Genomic DNA, 23,147 nt, shown 5'->3' on the forward strand with positions numbered 1-23,147 from the left:
TGGAGTAGTACTGGGATGGGTGACCTCCCGGGAAGTCCCGGTGCTTCACCCCTGTGAGCATCACCTAGATCCAATGAGTGCTAAGTGTTCCATTTATTCTCATGAGAGATGGATTCATGTTGAATCACTACTCATGAAACATGGGTCATCGAGTTTGACTCAAAAATCACACAGTTAAATCCTGATATTCACATCACAACAACAAAAATTTACTATACCATTTGAAAGAAAAATGAAGCAGCACGGAGTAATGATGATGATTGTTGTGATTTTATCTTCTTCAACAAAACATGGGGCTTCAGGTTTGGGAGGGATGGAACTGCTTGTAGTCTTTTGGATCTTCTAAAAAAGGAGGAATCTGCATAAGGATTTTCGTAGGTTGGTCATTTGTTGGGGTATTGTATAACACCTTTGTTAGTTGTTTTTAGTTTTGGTGTATTTTGCTACTGGTTTCTCACAGTTTTGATGCTTTCAAAAGCTTCATTGATTATTTCTACTGGCTCTCGACCCTTTCAAAATACCTATCTAGTATTTACTTTAATCAGATTATTCATATATTACCATTAAGTATATTGATACCAATATCTATCATTCACAAAAAGAAATTGAAGTTATGAATCTTGAAAAATATGCAAGGCTCCATACACGCCGCTTTTTCAACGTGGAGAAATGATAAGCAAAACATCGTTCTTCTTGATATCCATCTTGAAAGTAAAAATCTCAGAAAGTGCACTCTACCAAGAAACTCAAATTTGGCATGAGTTTCGACTGATAGGGAACAATAAAATTGATGAGTTCTCACATCTTCAGTTTGCCCCAAAAATAATATTCTCAGATTACTACAACAGTTCATCCACTTTGTCACATAGAAATATAGAGTGACAAATTGGACGTGAAGTAGTCATTGTGTTGATTTTTTCAGCATTATCTTGACATTGGCCGGCATATCCGTTGAGTAAAGCCATTGCCTAAAGAACTTTAATAAATTGTAGAGACAATAGGAATCAAGAAAATAATGAGAACCCTGCCTCATACACTATGGCATGCTCCATCCCCTATAATTTATATAAGGGGTTAGCAACACCCACTTGAAACTTTTCAAGTATGAATCTGAATACTATCGACATCAATTTTAGACCCCTGAGTTTTTCTCGGCTAAATAAATCCGTTGCTTAGTTCCACTTCTCACACACCAGAGGTGAGTAATCTGGAAACCACATATTTTTTCCAACATATTCCACAGTTTCCTCCTGGAAGAATGGAAAAAAAGCCAGTAAGCTATGTAAATCCTCAAATTGAATAGTGAAATAATTATAATTTATACAACTAGCTTACCTCAGACATCTCACGGAGTTCTCTGGGACTTGTTTCTCGATAACCATCTGCAAGGTCTTCTACAACAGCTGCCCTTATAACTGCTGCTCCAACTCTCATTGTAATGTTTCGTATGCTACAAAACAAAATATTTCTTTTAAAAAAAACCTAAGTGTTGTGTATCCAGGTTTTAAGGCTCTAAATTTTTTACCACTAACCTTTAACACATTTTGAAACCCTACAAGCTTAAAGAGTTTAAGGCTACAGGGACCAAATATATCATGTAAAAACCACATACCAAACCAATAATTAAATGTAATTCCATAATAAAAAATAATAGACATCCTAACAAAATAAAACATCTATGAAAATATTCTCTCGTAATATTTATACATCAAAATTTTAATTAGGCCTAGAAATTCTAATGTGGAGTCTCTGACACATCGGTAGGTATAACTGAATGTAATAATTACAAGCAAAAGGCAGGTGCAATACTATAAAATCTGAACATAACTCTTTGGACAAAAATCTCCATATTTTAATATTTTTAAAAAAAAATTCCAACAGAAAGCTATCTTTGTACGGAGCAGAGAGACACAGTTTCATTTGATCACTAGTTTAATATTTGTCACAAATAGGACAAAGACTATCTTGTCATAAGATAATTATACCTTGAAATGGATGGAAAAATTACACCCCTCTCGATCTCTTCATCTGTAATGTAATCTGCAAGACTGCAAAACCAATACCGATTATGCAGAAAATTCAAGTTTTAGACATCAAATTGTCATATGCAAAAAGGTTTGTAAAGCATCATGCAGAGAAAGCAATTTAATAGAAAGATCAAACAAACAACAGAATATCTAGAGTTTATTATGCAGGTGTAGACCAAATTTATATCAATGTTCAAATTAGATAATTTTGACACTACTGATCTATTTAAAACCAGCTAGAAAAGTTAAAAAGTAATGATACTCCATCCCTATGCCGTGTGAGTATGTAGGTAATACTCACAAGGTTCTGAACAAGCAGGATACATTATTAATTTTTAACAAGTAAATATTCATTAATTAGATCACAAAATTCAAAAAGCTTTAGATTTAGGTTCCATAGAAAATTAATTACTTGTGATCTCCAATTAGCTCATGTTGTGATATCTATTTATTTAACTTTTGAGTTTTAAAATTGATTTACATTTTTACTTTTGAAATTATTTTAATTTATTACATTTTATACTTGCTTCCATTTCATATCTTCTACAGTGTTCTTTATCTGCTTTGATTTTCTTGTTATCATAGAAATTTCCCTGTTCCAGAATTATTAGTTCATTGGCAAACAAAATTATTTATAATTTATTTGAACTGACTAGACTAGCTGTTGCATTGAATATGCTGTACTTTTGATTGATGATAAAGGTCATGTAAATTTTTAAAGAGTACTCAAAGTAATAAAGAACAGGAATGAGCTGTCTGGTTCTCTGCTTGAAGTGCTTGGTTGCGTGGTTGAGCTGCCTAGTTGATTGTTTGAGCTACTTGGTTGTATAATTGAGCGTACTAAGGTGTGCTTGAGCTGGTTGGGTGTCTGCTTAAGCTGCCTAGTTGTCTACTTCACCTGCTTACGTGTGCCAAGTCAGGTTGCCTTGTCAGCATTTGAACATTCTTACGCTCGACTTCTATGATTATAAATGTGGCTGCTAATTTAAATATGCATCACATATGTTAATGATTGTATTTAGCAAGTCCTTATCTGCGATGGATTCCTTTGTAACATTTTCTTAAAGTTGGCTCCTTTATTGGGACGGCATATACCAAGTCTTCAAAGGATGAAACAGGTCAGATCTATTAGATTTCCACAATCCATGTATATGAGATTTTACTTTCTGGATTTGATTGTGTACAGTTTTTTTACCATCAATGTTTCAGATCATACTACATGATCCATCATCAGGATGCAAGAGAACAAGAAGAACAAAAGATCATGTAGTATGATCCGAAATGTCGATGGTAAAAAAACTCTACACAATCAACTCCAGAAAGTAAAATCTCATAAAACAGGTCGTTTGAGTTAATGATTCGTTTCTGGTAAATTGTGTGAGTGTAAAGGGAGAGAAGGAAAACAATTGAGTGTCTAACTGTTAATTTTCAGAGTCAGTTTTAGTCTGGCCTGTTATGTGTGAAGAATTGTGTTCGAGTTAAGAATGAGCTTGCTTGCTGGAAATTGAGAGCATTAGTCACTCTTTGGTGAGAGTTTGTTGTGAGGATTGTGATAAAGGAATTCATTTCTGTTACAAATTGTGATTATATCATTTCTGCTAAGTTGTTGAATCGGGCATGGGAACAGGTATGGGTACATGGGTACAAAAGGCTGGTACAAAAAATTTTTTTGTAGGGGTACGTCTTTGGTACATTCATATATATATATACATAAACATATACATATATATGTGTGTGTGTGTGTAATCTATCTACCTTAGAATTAAGTTTATAATATCATATATCTATACCATAGTTACACCTACCTGGGGGACTGTGACATTGGGATGGGGGGCAGGTTTCCAAGCAGGGGTTACAAACGGACCTGAATTTGGGGATGACAGGGGGCGGGAGGGGTGTATATACTATATAATATACATGTGGTACTTAAAATGCAGGTAATGAAAATATGTATAACAATATAAGACATAAAATGTAAAATACTAATTTAGTAAAATTTAAATACTTGAATATTGCATTGAAAATTGAACATGAAAGTGGAACTTTGAACATGGAACAATAAATTGTAAATATTAAAATTTTAAATAGTCAAATGAGCAAATCAAAGAGTTTTAACTTCTATTATATAAATATTAAATAATAAATAATAAAAGTAATAGATATCAAAAGTATGAGTATCTCATCATAGAGATAATTACATTGAGCAGCATGATATGATATTCCATACACCCAATAGAACTTTAAAACATGTTTAGTTTTTTTAAGCAAACTTTTCTTTTTGGTTGGATAGGTCACACCCAGTCATCCCCTAGGAGGGTTAGGGGACTTGTTCCCGCCCCCATAGGAAGCGCAGGGACTTGTTACTATCAAAACTCACATTTTAAATATTTTGTTAGCTTAAGTAGGTTCATAGATATTTATCAAAGATAATCAATTGCATGCAACATTGTATAGTCATGTACCCCTCGATGACCATATGTAACTTTATATCCAAATGAACTGGCATGCCTGGGTTCAAACCCTGAAAACCCAAAGTTGAACCAGACTAGGACCCGTACCTGGTTTGGACCAGACCTGTACCAAGCCCTAAGATTGGCAAACATGATGACTTAGGTTTAGATTACTTTTTAAAAGTTTCTAGGCTAGTGATTTCTTTTTTTTATGGGATAAAATGAGAGAAAAAGAGGCAATTAAGGAGAATTTGACTCCCTTTGCATGGGGCATACCAAAATCATCAAGTGTTGTAGAGACAACAAATACTAGCTGGCTTACCTTTTAAGGGTACCCATATTCCAGTACCTACAGCAGGCAATAGCTCACAAGGTAAAAGTTTTCAAGGTATGTTTTCCTACCATGTAAGATTCCTTTTGTTATGCCATTTGCACCTTTTGTTGTCTCATTTTTCTGTTCAAAGACTTTTCTTTCGCTTCATATTTGTCAAGGTTTGCTGATTCTATTGCCAGAAAAGGGCTTGTCTATATTGAGGTTCTAGATTCATTCCACATCCTTTCAATACGTGTCCACAATTAGAGCCAATTGCTGTCCTAAAAAGTTTGATAGCACAACTTCAAATTTTAAGCCTTCAATAAGTAGGTGAATTGGTCACATACATTACCCAAATCATGGAGGCACCTAGTTGAAATTCACAATTCAAATCTTAAGTTATCAGCAATTTGTGTCAAAGGAGTCAAATGTCTACGAAATAATAGGGAAAAAAGTTAAATCGAAAACAAAAGAAAACATTCCTTCGGCAGGCTTTTGGGGTTTGTTTGCACCTTAGCAAAATTTTCTACTCAACCGTAGCTAGACCCCAAAGACTCAATTGTTGTTCTTTGAAGTTCAAAACCTTTTGCAGAGCTGCAATTCTTGTTGGATTGCATCTGGGCTTTTAAAAAAACAAAAGCTTATGTGACATTGGAGATAACAAATTCTCCATGTACCTTTGATGTTTGTGAAAAACTGTTCTTCGCATGTGATAGTCCACAAGAATATATAGAGGCCAGGGAGTTTCCAACACATCTACAATTCCTACCAAACCCTTAAAACCTCAAGGCAATACAAGAGCTAGGAATTTGAATGCACAACAACCTCTAAAGTTTGAAAACCCACACATTTCTTATTGTTAAGATTGACTCTTCTTTACAATACTTACATGCACACACAACCTAAAGCCCCCAAAATAAAACCAAACAAGGGCTCACTCATTGCTGCATGTGCGAAAGAGCTTAAAGAGTAATCAACCCTTTTCATTTGTAAAAGTAGCTATTCATTCTCCTCTATCCTATGCATCCCAGCTCTGCATCTAACCAAACCCCCCACAGCAATGCTCTAGCACCCTCTAAATCTATGTCAACTACAATCCAAACTGTGCCTTGCTAAACAATATGTACAAGGAAAGTTTCAAATTAAGCTTTTGAGGGCTTTTCAAAATTGTTGGATTTTGCAAAGTTTTTGTTTAAGTTTGCAGTGGCAATCATTCAAGAGGCTCAACATTCTAGAGAGCATTAATCCTCATTTCTCGAAATAACCATGTTCTTTTGCAACCTGTAAAAATTCACATTAAGCGGTCTTGTCCCCTGCCTCCATCCATCTTATACTCCTTGATGCAGCTCAAGGTGGCAGATTCCCCATCGGAGATGTCCAAACCTGGCAGCAACAAGTAAACACATAGATACAATTGAAATAACACCTTTATTATCAGAAAGTATCCAACTGCCAAACATGTCAGGCTGTAAGGTCTTCCTAATTGCAGTCAAATAGAAGACAACCAAACTCAAACCCAACCCACGATCTATCAAGTCCCAGAGACAATCTCCTAATTGTACAGCCTACCCCTAGTTTGCTTTTATGTTATATTGCCAAATTCTTTTAGGCCAACTTTCATGGTTACGTGATTTGATTCAGTGGTACTTGGTTACCTGATTTGGTTGATACTATTTACATGTTTGGATTATATATTTGATAAGCTACTTTATACTAGGATATTTAATGTGTTCATGGTTATTCTTTTGTTGATGATGCTTTGCAGACATCATATAGCGCTTTCAGTAGCTTTCATGATGATGATTATATGGATGATTATGTGGTTTTATGGTTACTTAACCCATACTTGCATGTGTATGGTGTACATGTATGTTTTACCTTATGTTTGACGTATATGATGTGGTTGAGGGATGGAGTTGTCGTCACCTGCTAGTCAGGACTACACGATGTACCACTCCCTGTCATTGCTTGTTTAGTTTAGATATATATGCATATGTACATGTTTGGCTTTTATGTAGATTACAGGTATCGGGCATCGACTTCCCTGAATTGCCAAGATGAGTGTGCCCTATTGCAGTATCTCAATGGAAAAAGAGGGGAGATAAATCTCAAGTCCAAATCTTAAACCCAAGCCTAATTGTCCTAAGATAAAGGACAAGTATTTGAGTTCTTCACCTTTTCGAATTAGTCAAAGTAACGTGAATTTGAAATCCTGACCTTTGAGTTTGATTTTTCACTTTGTCTTTGTAGTCAAGTTTGATCTTATTGAGTTTGTGGGTATGTTGTGATTTTCAAGTATAATAAAATCAGCCTAAGAGATTATTAAATGTTTTATTTAAACAAAAAAATTATAAAGAAAAGTTAATTTTATTATATTTAATTAATTGAGATCAATTAATTAGAAGAGTTAAATTTAAAGATTTTATCAAAAGACTAAATTTGGTGCAATTATATTTATTTAATTTAACAATAATAAGTTTAGAAGTTGCATTTAAATAATGGACTTTAAATATTATTATTAGTTAAATTAACAAATATATTTTCTAAAAACGTCTTACTTATTAAAAGACAAAGTGAGAATAATTTAAATAAGGTTTATTCTAATTAAAGGCATAAAGCATGCACAAGGGAATTAAATAAATTTAAAAAATAACAAAAGTTATTTTAAATGAGACGCCTTTGCATGTTCGTGAACCGGAAACTCTAAGTAGGATTAGACTCTTTATTAAGAGATTTGAGCTCATTTTTACACACGAGAAATTTCTGAAGGATCTGAGAGACATGAATTTTGCAATCGTTGAGCTATTGTCAGATTGTAGCATCATATTGAGGTAGGAATCTCGTGGAATTCATTGTAGGAAATCTCTTGAAAAAAAATTGTCTTCTTTGTGCCTATTATATCAATTTTGTTTACAAAATTGAAGCTCTCATTGAAAAGATTTGAATTGATCAAAACTTGTTCATGGGTAGGGTTTGAAACTGGAAAACTTCGTTGTTTTATTAATTCAATTGGTTACAATTATTCCCTTTATCCGATTAGTAAACATAATATATATATATATATATATATATATATAATACTTATCACAATATATAAAATTTACTGTGATAAGTGTCATTTTTGGGAATCGTGCATGGGAAGGGGGCTTTTATAAAAAAACTTATTATAAAAAATAAATAAAATTGAAGTGGGGGCGGGGGCTACCACATCCCCCCCCCCCCCATCCCGTACCCCCATGACACGTAGGCTGAGGCTGCGCAAGGGCAGCAACAACTGCCTTGGGCAAGCCGTCGGCTACTTTCCCCCTTTAGGGGTTTGTGTAAGTTTCTTTTTGATATTGGTGCTTTCCAGTTGCTTGTATAAGACTAATGTGGTTATTGTGATTTTATGAGATATACTTTTATGAGCTTAGGGTATGGTATCTATGAGTATGCTAGCGGGAAGTGACTTGCAATAGAGGTCAGAGCCCTAAAGAGGTTGCTCGAGTAATCCACCATAAGTTGTATTGATAAGTGATAATATTTTCATTAATGGGGTTAAAATGAATTAACTAGAGTCAGTATATTACCTCACCCATGCCTTGAGTGCTAGTATAGACCAGGATGGGAGTAGAGAGGATGCTTGGCTGCAACCTTGCCTTGTTAGTATGCCTTGTTTGTAAGAAAAGATAATGATGTTGCATAGAGTCACTAGGGGGCCGGGGTTTGGGGTCCTTAGAGACAACGAATGTAACCTTAGAGTTGACTCATGTGATGACACTTGCCCACTTGCATATTAGGCTTCCTACGTGTCTTTGTTGCTTTTGGGATTAGATGTTACTTGTGTACATGGTATCTTTGAGATAGATTGCTATCAAGATGCCTTGACCTAGACTCTTGTTATGACTTTTGAATTGTTATCCGTTTGGGACTTGAGATTCTCCTCAACATTGTGGGAGTAGGCCATTTTGGTTCCACGAGGTCGGTGGTAGTGTTTCTTAAGATGTATCTTATCATGATGTATATTCTTTTAGAATTTCATAACTCGTGACTTGTGCAGAAGATGATTATGCACTCTAGTTGTGCCATGTGGCATCTTAGGTAGTTGTATATTCTTTCATGTGATTTCGTACATATGGTTATTCTATGAAATGGACTTTGTTTACTTATCAGATTTAATCTTAATAAAACTTATGTGTGTGATTCAACGTTATGGAACCCTTGAGAAATGTAATTGTTATTGTATTGCTTTCTATGTATGTGAGTTATTACTTCCACTATGTTATCTGTTGATTGTTTTAATCTTTCAAAATATCAAATGTTTAGCAAACTTAGTGACATTATAGGTTAATTTCTCTTAGGTTTCCTGGCAGGGCGTCAACAACGCAACTTACAAGTCGGCTTAAAGAATCACATTTCCCAATAACAAGAAAACATGTTACAAACAAAGAATAAACCTAAAGATAAGACCAGTGGTTGATCAAATAATCATATAGGGATGTGCGACACTAGATATAAGCCCACACATGATCCAACATTCACCATGAAGAGCCTCGAACTATCGCAAACATGAATCATGCATTACATAATGAAAATCCACCAATCGGTCAAGCTAGCAACGAAGAACAAGCTACCAGAGAGAAAAACAATGGTTACTCGTCAAATAGCAATCCAAATGATGCACGATTATAGGAGAATGATCCAAACTAGGTCCTTAATAGGATACCAAAATCGTACATGCAAGAACAAAGAACCACACACACAATCTTCTAGACAAGAAAAAATACACAAACTGTTTTTGAGTGATGCAAGCTTGCTAGCTACCCAACAATGATCTTGCATCATGCACCCCATGTAAATAGAAGATGTTAATTAAGAGGAACAAAACTTGTGAACATTTGATAGTATTCAAAACATAGATCCCATGCTCATTCTTAATCCACATATCCTCTCCATCAATTACTTTGGCATTCTACAAATAGTAATTCCTATTGTTGTTGCATTCAATCCTCTCACCAACATCACTTGCAACTCTGTTGGTGCTACTAGTCTTATGTAGCTTACCTCTGCAACAAACTCTCAACTGATTAGTACTCACAGTCTTTTTACCATTACCTTAGTTCTTTACCACATAATCTTTTTGTTTCTATGGTAATACTTTATATTGTTGCATACTTTAACCTCTATCTATGCAACAATTTGTTGTGATCAAACTCATCCTTCACAACAATGTGTTGCATTGTTGTTATCTCATCTTGCATTGCTTTTGCATTTGACTTCACTACCAACTCACAACTTCCAAACTGTAGGTCTTTACAACACTCAAGTTCCTTGCACTCTTACCTATATCATCATTTGAAGGAATCAAGGTAAACCTTTGTCCATCCTTTACAATAGTAACAATATTCCTTCTCCAATCATGAATAGCTCCACTATCATATTGCCAAAGGCTGCCAAGTAAAACATTGCTCTCTAACTTCCACCATATGACTATCTTGAAGCCAACTTATCCCATAAGGACAAAAGTGTTCAAGTCTTCTCAATCCAAGCTATTGTACCATCTCCTTTAATACAAGGTTATCAATACTACCACCATCCATATTAACTATACAACATTTGCGACCAAACTTACAAAGTCCTAAACAAGATTCTTCTTTGTATTGGTTCCACTTCATGCTTACTCAACATAATTCTTTTAAGCATAAAAGATTCTCCCATCTTCAGTGAAGGCATACCTACCTCAAGCTCGTGCTCAGTTTGATCCTTAATTGCCACTAGGTTCTGCTTACCAAAACCTCTGCTATTATCTCTAGGAAATTGGAAAGCTCCATGTCCCTCATTCCCACACTTGAAGCGGGTGCCTTTAAAAACTTTGTTGTGAACTCTCTTATTTGGAATCATCTGATCAGATTCTGATTGAACTGCTTGCTTTGCCTTTGTGTGTATTGACCACTTGCTTGTCACTACCCCTAGGGTTACTTTGTCTTATTATCTTATGCCTTCATGGCATACTGATAAGCATCCTTAATTGTGCTAATCCTTAACATACTTAATTTATCCCAAATGTTAAGTCTCAAACCATTCACATACCTGGCCACCTTCTCCTTAGACAACTCTTATTGGCCCGACCTGATTTACATCTTGTAAAACTCCTCAATATACTCCCTGACTGACAAGTCCTTTTGCCTCAAAATCTGCAACTTCTTAAACAATTCCAATTCATAATCCTCATATATGAAATTGGCCTTAAATATAGCAATCCAAATGATATGTGGTCATAGGAGAATGATACAAATTAGATCCTCAATAATATGCAGGCATTCAAGAATGAACATTCGCACACACTATCTTCCAAGACAGGAAAAGAAAACAACAAATTGTTTTTGGGTGATGCAAGATTGCCAGCTAGCCAAGGATGTTCCTGCATCACTCCTTAACCTAACAATTAAGGACTTCTCTGCATTTTGTCGCTCTTTCGATATTGGTGCAAGACTAAGCTGTGATAGGATTTTTCATTATGAGACACCATTGGTATCTTCTGTCTTTTCTATTTGTTGGTTACTTCAGCTGCTACTCGCTAATATTTATTATGACGCTCTCCAAATAACTTATAACAGCTTACTACTTGCTGTTCAAATAACTTACAACAGCTTCTTATCTTCATTTCTAAACAGGTCTACAGATATGTTGTATAAAGTAGTGTCGTCTTTCTTAAAAGTTAACCAATGCATATTTTTCTTGTTCTGTAAAACAAGGCATTTACTTGTGAACTTACAACAAAAACATTGACAGAGCATCCATCTGTTCTCAAAATATCCACTCTTAGTGGGAAGTTATACACCATGACAAAATTATGTTAGTGTATCAAATAGCTTGAAACTTAAGGCTATTACATAAATGGTTAGGACAAGCTATAGATGGCCCACACAAAGCACAAAACCGAAAACTTTGTGATGTATTGGAGAAGGTACACACAAAGAGATCAACTAACCTAAAAATATATTTCTCACAATTGTAAAGCATAACTTTCTGTAGTTGCCTAATGAAAGCAAGCAAATTCTCAGTAATATACCAACACCATAATTTCTAAAATTTGGAGTGATTTGGAGTGGGCTTAGATGCTTAGCTTTTCATTGTACTTAAGGTTTGTGTGGGGCCAATAGACCATTAGAGTTAAGGCTACGGGCAGATGTAGAAAATAATTCTTGGTTTGTTTTCAATACTGACTTTTTCCATTTTACTACCACAAGGTTGCCTAGAAATCCTAGGGATGTTTGAACGACTCTTAGGAATTCCTAAGATGTCCTGGAACATCCTGGCATCCCCAAGCCATCGCTGAATTGGTAGTGAAGATAGTGGTATGGAAGGGGGTGTCTCTCCCAAGTCGCTCCATCCCTGAAACATCCCCATCCAGGAATATATTAGAGCTTTCTATGTATAAATAAAAATTATGATCTGGACCACAGAATCTTATGCTAAAATTCTGCTTCTTAGGCTGTGGAACAATTCTATATATGATATTCAACTTCAATATAGCTTATGAACATTTTCAATCATCAATATCTTAATACACACAGAATTAGTTCAACATATCAGCCAAAGAAGAAAGCCATGGCCATAGTACACAGTCATAAATGTAACACTTCATTTCGTGTAGACTTACCATTCAGCCGCAGCTTGTAGCATGCCATCTGAAATAAGATGAGCACCACAAAGAAGTGTTCCGAGTCCAATTCTACAAAAAAGAGTGATTTAGCATGATACAAATAATCCTTAGTTTTCATGATTAAATGTTGAAGAGTTTGTTTTTAACTGGAAAATCATGTTTAAACAGAATGTAAATGAATTAATATTCTTTTACCCAGGGAAAAGGTACATATTATTTGCTTGGTTTGCATGACCTATTTTTCCATTTCCTGCACAAATGACATCCTTTAAATACCAGCCATGTAAATTAAATCATGCACTAGATCAAAGTAAAGGAGAGGAGGCAAACCTAGATCAACATTCTGGAAAGGGCTACCGCTTGCAAATACTATGTTCTCACCCGCATACTTGAATGCTTCAGCTGCTGTGCATTCAGCTGTTCTACACCAATATTATGCACAAATAAGATAATAAAATTAAACAGAACCAAGATTAACAAATATTATCCTCTTCTCAATAAGCCTCTTTTGAGAGCAACATTTGATATTTGTGCCTATAGAAGGAAAAATCACCATTTTTTGTTGGATTTGACATAGCAAATATTGCAGGCTTTTGAGCATCAGATTCTTTCATTGCCTCCAGAACCTGTATGTGAAGTCCAAAATAGAAAAATGATCAATTTTGATTTTTAATATAACTGAAACAATTATTTCACTGGGGTCGAATTTAAAAAGCCTTTATAAAGGAATGTTAATTCTTAACGTTAGTACTATAAACCTAGGATACCGATTCGTCTGGAAATGCAGAGGCTTCCACATCAGCTGCAGACGGATGCGGGATGCTTCTTGAAGCCCTACGGATGCGGGATGCTTCTGGAAGCCCTGCAAATGCTGGCCGGAAGCCACCCACAAGCTCCCGGATGCATCCAGCGGGTGGCTTCCGGCCAGCATCCGCAGGGCTTCCAGAAGCATCTGGGACCATCCACGGGCCCAACTACATGAAAAGTGTAAAACTCATTCATGTTATTTATCTTTGCAGCATTCATGTTATTTACACGCTGCTTATCTTTGTTATATATATATATATATATATATACATATTTGTTTTCTTTAAATGCCAAACTCTGATATTGCTAGTGCCTAGAATATTTGATTATTAAACAGTATGTAGATACAACTTTGTTTATGACGTATGATTCTTAATATTTGTTGCTAATCAAAATCTTTGACCAAAAGTATTCACGCAGAGACTGTATGTCTTTACTGGGTCTTCAATACTTAATACTCATCGCAGTTGTTATAGACATATATTAGCATATTTGATATTTCTTGCATTTCTTTGCACTTCTTTGCATATTATATATATATATATATATATATATATATATATATATATATACACACACACAACTATATAGACATATATTAGTATATTTGATATTTCTTGCATTTCTTTGCATTTCTTGATATTATATATAATATATGCAAAGAAATGCAAGAAATATCAAATATACTAACTATATGTATATATATTAGTATATTTGATATTTCTTGCATTTCTTTGCACTTCTTTGCATATTATATATATATATATATATATGTATATATAGACACACACACACACACAACTATATAGACATATATTAGTATATTTGATATTTCTTGCATCTCTTTGCACTTCTTTGCATATATTATATATAATATATGCAAAGAAGTGCAAAGAGATGCAAGAAATATCAAATATACTAATATATAGATATAAATATCAAATATACTATATATATATATATATATATATATATATATATATATATATATATATATATACACGTTTCCTCCCGCATCCGCATCCAAAAAAACTCCACATCCCGTATCCACTTCCGGAATCCACTTTGAAATCCGCATCCGAATCGGTAACTTAGCTATAAACTATAAATCAAATTTCTTATTTTAAAAGATAATTGATGTAACTTAGAAAACAACCTATGAGGATGATAGGGAAAGAATGGCTATGTTAGAAATGGAATTAGGTATTATCACCAAAACAAGAGCACAACTCAGAAGAATTGTCCCTTGTCTTGATGTGAATGATGTTAATCTATTGCTTCAGTTCACAGCTATAAGTGTCAAACATCGGATAGTCCTTGTAAACACTGTGGACGTGTCTGTTGCCCTTTTCTCATTCCTGTTTTTCCAAGGCCAGTTAAATAGAAGTGACATTCCCTAGTGTTGAATCAAATGTTGGACAAGTTCCTAACTTGTGTATACCAACATTCTTTTTTGAGACTTTTCATACAAAATAAAACATGCAGAGCTTCAAAACATGAAAATTTATTCGACTACACAATTTATGAGGTTACAATTGAGGTTTCCATTTCCTTCGGTCTAATGCTAAACAATGTCAAGAACATTGCATAGATGAGTATATTCGATCAACACATTAGAATGCAGAGATAAAGTCATTAAAAACTTGAAAGAAAATAATAGCATTTGTGCATCCTAGAGGCCATATCCGCTTTAATGCTACCAAATAAATACAAATCACATTTCAAGAAGAGATCTGTTGTGTCGGAGTTATTGAATCATCTTCTCATGCCCCCACCAAAATCGCAGCCCTCACAAAATAAATCATAGCCTTAAATAGGAATTATGCCTAGACATAGCAAATAAATGAAGAGGGTTCACTAGATAAAAAGAAATTAAAATTAAAATGATAATGATTTGTTTAAAGAGGGCCAACCTGCCAAAGAGACATTTAATTAATTTAAATATCTTCAAGGGTGTAATGTCTCAAATATAAATTTGTATCGCCCCAAATTTAATAATAATATCTTTTGGGCCCTTTTATTTTATTAGTTTGTTTAATGGCTTTCCGTGTCGGTTCATTTGGAACTCTTTGGGAAGTTTCCTAGAGCCCATTTATAGGGCCAGGTTTGGCATAGCTGTAGGTATTGTGAATTATATGCTTCTTTGTATTTGCAAATCCAGTTGGATTTCTGCTTTGTTCGGCGTTTCAGAGGTGAGAGATCCTCTCTATTCTAGCCTGCGGCAGTTTCGATGGGAGTCACTCTCTGCTTGTCTACTTGTCGATTCATATTTGGGAAGTTTCAGTTGAAGACGGAATTATTGTAATCAGAGACATATTTATAATAGCTGTTACATTCTCAGTAGTTCATTTCTGTTTGTTGAAGTGCCATATGTTTGCCTAAGGATTGTGATACTTATGTACCTATCTGGAAGTGTAGATTTACCTATCGTTCATTGACATTACCCATATAGACCATACGAGCAAGTATCATCTAATTTGGAGCATGTCGGAAAGCAGGAGAAGGATTAGACACTGTAGGGTGACATAACATCACTGTATGGCCTCAATGCCACCATGCAGAGGACCCAAACTCACATAAAACATCAAGACCCCCAAACAGCATTGTACAACCTAATTTGACTGGTGTTGACTGTACATCCTTGCAACTACTGTACAGGAATTGTATCTTCACAATACAACCATAAACATTCCACCGTACAGACCACACCATTAATCATACGACCCAGTGATAGCTTTACAAGAGAAAGTTGTGGCCCACAGGCACTAGGGCTTGATATCACAGTACAGAGGTAAGAAGAGTGGCTAATGCGGATAAGGTGTGCAGTGCAAAGTATATGGGCAGTTGCATAGGAGCCACGCCATCAGGACATTACAGTGGTATCAGAGCTGGTGATTTTGCCAGCCTATTGGGTAGTGGATGCAGGTGTACACTAAAAGAAGGAACAGTTCCGCTAACAGAATGGGGGAACCACAAGAACCTACCACTAAAGTCATGGCACTGTTAAGGGAGCTAATTAGAAGCCAAGCTCAGCTCAACGAACCATGGTCAGAGATCAACGACAACTCATTGAGGAAACACTGCTGAAACTAGCAATAGGGAGAACAAAATGGGCACGTCAATAATTCTATCACAAGAAGAGCAACCACTTACCATTCACACTATTGGCCATCAATGCTTACATTTCCCCAGAAAAAAAAAGCACCTCACAGAGAGCGAAAACCTACTTTCCACGAGTTGCAAGAGCAATTGAGACAAGATTAAAGGAATGCAGATCTTGAGGGAAGATATATCCTTCAAGGATTATGTTGATCCTTGAATGAAATATTTGGGTGAAAGGGGTCATGCCTACTACAACAATGACATCAAGGTAAGAATTTTTTTTTATCATCCTTCGATGGCACCATGGCAAAATCAGCATGAGCATGGGCCTAGAAGGCAGATACCTACTTCCAGCTTAATCTGATGCCTAAGGATGAGGCGATCAAATTTGTAACACTTCACCTAGAAGGGGTTTCTCAAGAATGGTGGCATCATGGAATGGTCACCCTCAGCCATGATCAAGTAACCTCATATGCCAAATTCACGGGAAGGCTTATAGACTACTTCAACAAAAAAGATCCAAAGCTCAACTTTAAGGAGTTGGCTCAACTAAAGCAATTCAAATTAGTAGACAATTACATTACAGAATTCCACAGTTGTTTGTGCTTGTAACAGAAATCTTGGAGAAGCAACTAATTGTGTTTTTCATTGATGGACTAATCGAACACCTAATGGGTTGGGTAAAAGGGTTCAACCCCAACACACTCATCGAAGCAATTAAGAAGGCACATGACATGGATGCATCACCCAACATGACCCGACTCTGAAGGAGAAAGACAACAAATCCCATCTCAAGAAGCCATAATTGGATTAGGCCACAAGATGGGAGCTCACAAGGAGGAAACTCTACTTTACGTGCGGGGAGTTGTGGGAACCAAGGCACGGATGCTTAGGCAAAGGGAAATCCATTACATTGAGGTGATGTCTGATGACAAGGAGCAAGAGGAAATTGAGATACCAAAAGAGTCTATGAAAGAGAGAAAATTGCCACACTAGTACCAAGGGGCGGCAACATTGCGACATTGGCAGGCACCCCAAGGTGTAGTATGTTTCAAATACATGGTACACTCCAAAGGAAACAAGTTATAGTCATGCTCAACAATGGGGTCATGCTCAACTTCACCAACTCGTCATTTGTCACCCGGAGGGGTTTGCATAGTAAGAATATGAAAGGTTCGAAGTCAAGATGGCAAGAGGAAATCTCTAGTCATGCACTCATCTGGTTTTGCAACTAAGCATCGCCATGGGAAACTATATAGTGAAAGATGATTTCTTTGCGGTGGGTCCGAACGATACACGTCATATTGAGCATTCAATGAATGGATACCCTCAACCAATACACAAAAAGCTTCAAAAGGAGTGAGTTCTCATTCATGGTAGATGGTAAGAAAGTAGTTCAAAGAGGAATATTGAATGTGGAACCTTACAAAACCGGTGAAAAGGCAACAAACTTACTACTAGGATGAGGAGCTTCAAGCAATACTGGATAACTCTCTCTCTCTCTATGTATGAATGTATGTATGTATGTATTTATAAGTGTGTGTGTGTGTGTTTGTATAAAAAGCTACAACCTGCAACATACAATGAGTTATATAAAAGCAATCATAGCAGCAACTCACTGTATATTGCAGGTTGTAGCTACGGTTTAATTGTGCTATGCATAAATATGTGCATATTATGTATTGTTTGATATATGGGCTATAATATGTGTAATGATGTATTTGTTGAATATTCTTTAATAATTGACATTCACAATTATGTGAAATGACTAGATTTCCACTTTGTCTATCAATTTGGTGCAACCAACCATGAAGCTAGGAAAGTAGCACAAAGAGAGAGAAATTGTATGTGTGTGTGTGTGTCTAAGCAATCATAGAACCAATTCATTTGTATAATGCAGGTTGTAGCTACGGTTCAATTGTGCTATGCATCAATATGTGCATATTATGTATTGTTCAGTATATGGGCTATAATATGTGTAATAATGTATTTGTTGAATATTCCTTAATAAATTGACATTGGCAATTATGTGAAATGACTAGATTTCCAATCTGTCTATCCATTTGCTGCAACCAACCATGAAGCTAGGAAACTAGCACAAGGAAAGCAAATTTGTTGAGGTCCTCTTCTAAGCACATCACCTCATGGTGGTGACAGTCCCACGACGCCAAGGGGATGCAAAGAGTGACTTGCCCTTGGGCTTGAAGGAAATACCTTCTGAACACCCCATTGTGGCTTCCCCAACAACCTCAACAATGGTTGATTATGGGAATGGAAAGGAAAGGAAAGGAAAGGGGGTTTTATAGTCCACGACACTATGCCATAGTTTTTGGGTTTACGTATGGTGACAGTGATATGGGACTACCTCGTACTCTTTTTCAAGAGGCAGTTGGAGCTACAAACGAGGCATTAATACCCTACCCCCTAGTGGGATTTGAACTTGTGACCTCTCTTTCAAGAGTACAAGTTTTCCACCACTAGGCCAACTCAGGCTGTACCTTGGATTTAGTTAATGTTGTACCTTCAGTCGGATTGATTTAACCATGAGATGCATTGTTATGATTCTGATTAGTAATCATTAGACAATTAATGTGTGTGTGTGTGTGCGCGCGTGTGTGTGTAGTTAACAATTGTCTAATAATTCCTAATCATAAATAATGAAACAGTATTTGTTAATGAATAGACATGTCTTATGAAGGGGTTGTGTCTCTCCTTATCTCATCCACAATATAAATACAAGAGACATCGTTGCCTTGGGAAGACACAAAAATCACATGCAGTAGTATTACATTTGCAGGGTTCACACTTTAACAGATTCAATGGAATCTCAATCCTAGATGGTGAATAAGATGGTAAGGGTGGGGAAAGCAAATACAAGTGTCCTCACCAGGCACACCACCTCGTGAAGGATGGATTGTGGAAGGCCACATGAGGCCAATAGGGATGAAATATACTCTCTTGGGCCTAAGGTAGAAAGTCACTTCAGGCACTCTAATGTGTTCCTTATCCCAGTCATTACAATTGAACCTAAATGATAAAATATAGATTTTGCATGATTAACATGACTAAGAATATATGTTCACTAACATGATACCAACAATGAGATGGTGAACTAATTTGATGATGTATAGTTAGCATAAGCATTTCACCATTAAGATTATAGATGTGTGTCTTGCTTCTAATCCTCAACTACATATACAAGTTCTTTCTTTAATTTAAAAAATATCTGTGATATTATGCAAACATTGACAGTACGATATAAAGACTACAAATCTCCAAGGTTTAGTTTAGGGATCCCCACAATAAAAAGGATTTAGTTAAAGTGGTCATTGCTTGACAATAAACAATCTCAGGAAGGGAGGACTGTCCTGCCCCCACCTAGATTGCCACCCCCACAAACTAAATTGAAGCCTTATATAGAAACTAAGACTAGAAGTGGCAAATAAATGAAGAGGGCTGACTAGATTGGAAGAAATTTAAATAGTAATAATTTATTTAAAGAAGGCCAATCTGCCAAAGGGACATAAAACTAAATTTAATCTGTTTGAGGGGGGACAACGTCTTGAAGAGATGCCAGCCTCTTTAAGAGGCATGAAAGGGAATATAAAGGAAGGAGTTGAAAGATATATGGGGAGAAAACACAGCATCTATAAGCAGAGGTAAACTCTAAACAGTGAGTTAACAAGACAGCAGCAGCAACTATATAAATAAGAGACGCAATTTGCTTATTCAGAATTAAGTTTATGAAGAGTGGTGCCCCTATGTAATAATCCCTGCTTGTTCTGATCAAAGAATTCAAACTTGGACTAGTGGAATTTCGTCAATCAGTTGGCATGTTACCCAGATATTAAGGCCTAGTATCACTGATATGATCTGACACTCTAGGGGTAATACACATTCAATCAAACTAATATGTATATTGAAAATACTATTGAATACAAAGCTATTCTTTTTACCAACTTGCGGTTATAACAGAAATTACAAATGCAAATACCAGATGGGAACGATATTCATATGAACTTACTGTTTCATAATCACTCAGTTTGCACATATACAGTAAAATAGGAACAGACCTGGAGCCTAGCATGTGAGGGCTGACTGTTCACATGACCTGGTGTATGTGAGTTATCACGAGCTGCTCCTGCAATGGTGGCCGAATTTACTGAAGCTCCCTATCCTTGGCGTGGAACCAAGATAGCTGATGTCGTGATTTGCTTAGGCTCCCGTGACCCTGCTGCTCTCTGTGGGCTTTAGTGATGTTATTATTCCCAATCCACAGACCAACTTACTCGTAATTCATCACTGCCTTTGAATGTGAGAGAAGGGGAATGTCGAAAGTCTGGTGAGTGTATGGAAGAAGTCCCAATGTGGGTTGATGAACCCGATATCTCCTTGCTTACGTGAATTGTTTATTGTATGTGCCTTCCAAATGCCGTTGAATAACTACCCAATATCCACGTCCTCCCAGCTCTATTCTGGCCGTCCTTACAGTACCTTATAACCGATATGGTTACTGTTTCTACTGTATGGAAGAAGGTTAATGCATCCCACTATTATTCAACTCATAAGTCAACAGATAACTTACTTCCAGTTCTGAAGCCAATACCACATTTCTTCTTGCTGATTTCCTGCCTGAACCTGTATTTGTTCCTAATGAGGGGTTGGGGTGTCATCCAACTTCCTCAAACAACTTGAGGGGTTTGGTCCTTAGAGTTACCAGTCACATTAAAGAAACCGCTTTGTAGCAATAGATTAATATATCTCATGGTACAAATCCCAATGCAACTGCTTTCTTTTATAACCTTGAAGTGAGGGGGGATGCGAACAACTTAGCAATGTGGGATAAAAGCCAATTTTGTCTTTTAGTCACTTAAGTCATTTTTTCATAGAGTGAATTTAAATAATAAAGTACTTTATAAATCAATGTGACTTAAACCTTATAATTTCCCACTTAAATATCTCCTCCACTGAAACCAAAAGACTCCTGTGACTGGATGGCATCCTAAAACAAATGTTGTTAGCCTATCCGGATGGAAAGATAAACCAACTAGGCGCCATTAGGTCTAGCGCAGAGAAGGGGACATTATAGTCCTCCCTTCCCAGGATTGCTTGCCCTCAAGCAATCTCAATGCGAGATGCTGCAAAATTGATTCGCTCTCCCAAGTGGCATCTTTATATGGCAAATTCTTCCAATGAATCAAATATTCTTTGATGAACCTGTTACGTAGCTTCCTTTCTCTAACCTCTATCACTTTTGTTGGAACTAGTACTAACTTCCCTTCCTCATTTAAGTGGAGGCAATCCAATGGAGGGTACTACATGCTAACGAATTGCTTTCTTGAGGCAAGAAACGTGGAAAACATTATGAATTTTGCTGTCATCTGGCAAGTCCAGCTCATAAGCGACCTCCCCAAATCTCCTAGTAATGTGATAGGGACCAAAAAATTTAGGCTAGAGCTTTTTGAGACCCACTCTTCTTCAAGGAACTCTATATGTACAATTGGAGACGAAGATAAACCATGTCACCCAACTCAAAACTTTGCTCTGTCCAACGATGATCAACGTACATCTATTGATTCTGAGCCTGTAGAATGTTCTCCCGAAGGGATCTGAGAATGTCTTGCTGATCCTGTATCCAATCCCCAGCTAGCGGTGCCCTGTTGTCTTGCAAAGCCAGATCTACAAACGATATAGGTTCGCTGCCATAGAAAGCTTGAAATGGAGTCATCTAGATGGACATGTGGTAGTTGTAGCAATACTCCCCTAGATATAACCACTTAACCCAAGCTCTCTGTTGCCTTGCTACATAGCTCCGAAGATAACCCTCCACCTATTTGTTTACTATCTTCATTTGCCCGTTTGTCTGGGGTTGGTAACTCATCTTGGGTGTCAACTCCGTACCTATCAATCTGAATAGAATCTGCAAAAAGGTGTTGAGGAACTTGCTATCCCTGTCGCTCACCCTGTCACTCATAGTAGTGCGAGGAAGACCATGTAGACGAAGAACCTCTCGAAAAATAACTCAGCTACTTCAGAGGCCAACCAATCTGCTGTTATGGCAAAGAAATGAGCAAATTTCGTCAATCTGTCCACCACCACAAAAATGGAATCTTTGCCCTACACCCTCGGCAACCCTGTAATAAAGTCCATGGAAATACTCTCCCATTTTTGTGCTGGAATAGGAAGTGGTTGTAATAACCCAGTTGGAAAGTCATGCTTTGACTTGTTTTGCTAACAAGTCCAGCATTCTCTGATATGTTGCAAGACATCGTCCTTGAGGCCCTTCCATGAAAACTTTTCCTTGACTTGTCTATAAGTTTTGAAAAAAACTGGGTGTCCTGTTGATGGTGCATCATGAAGAGTTTCCATAATCTTACCCTTGAGTTTAGATCCTAGTACGAGGTAGATCCTATCCTTATAAAAAATCACATCATTGATTACGTTGTACCTACTGCCCTGAAGTTGTCCATCCATAATCTGACATGCTTGAGTATTCTTAGAATACTCAACCAACAACTAGGACTTCCAATTTGCCGATATCTCAAAAATAGCACAACATTTTACCACTAAAGGTCTACTAGAAAGCGCATCAGCAACTACATTGTTCTTACCCTTGACATACTCAATGTCAAAATCATAAGCCTGAATCTTGTTGACCCACTTTTGTTGTCTTTCATTTTGATCCTTCTATTCTAAGAAGTAGCACAAACTATTGTGATCCGTCCTAATTGTGAACCTACCACCCACCAAGTACTATCTAAACTTGGTTAAAGCATGCATAATGGCCAACATTTCCTTGTCAT

General features: G+C 36.5%; 1 protein-coding gene across 2 annotated transcripts in view; it reads right to left on the minus strand.

Annotated features, from left to right (window-relative positions):
* Positions 1–673: 673 nt before the first annotated feature.
* LOC149543413 (NAD-dependent malic enzyme 59 kDa isoform, mitochondrial-like) overlaps positions 674–23,147 on the minus strand; it is a 102,225-nt gene continuing 79,751 nt past the window's right edge. For both annotated transcript variants that reach the window (XM_089798200.1, XM_089798199.1), the window contains exons 13-19: positions 12,989–13,061; positions 12,766–12,852; positions 12,631–12,685; positions 12,433–12,504; positions 1,986–2,048; positions 1,336–1,450; positions 674–1,250 (exon numbers count right to left, since the gene is read on the minus strand). In XM_089798200.1, coding sequence (XP_089654326.1) covers positions 1,173–1,250; positions 1,336–1,450; positions 1,986–2,048; positions 12,433–12,504; positions 12,631–12,685; positions 12,766–12,852; positions 12,989–13,061 — 543 coding nt within the window. In that variant the 3' untranslated portion in view covers positions 674–1,172. The remainder of the gene's footprint in view (positions 1,251–1,335; positions 1,451–1,985; positions 2,049–12,432; positions 12,505–12,630; positions 12,686–12,765; positions 12,853–12,988; positions 13,062–23,147) is intronic.

This window comes from Cupressus sempervirens, chromosome 8 (assembly GCF_028749045.1).
Source record: "Cupressus sempervirens isolate cs-2001-9-10 chromosome 8, ASM2874904v1, whole genome shotgun sequence".
NCBI classification, from domain to species: domain Eukaryota; kingdom Viridiplantae; phylum Streptophyta; class Pinopsida; order Cupressales; family Cupressaceae; genus Cupressus; species Cupressus sempervirens.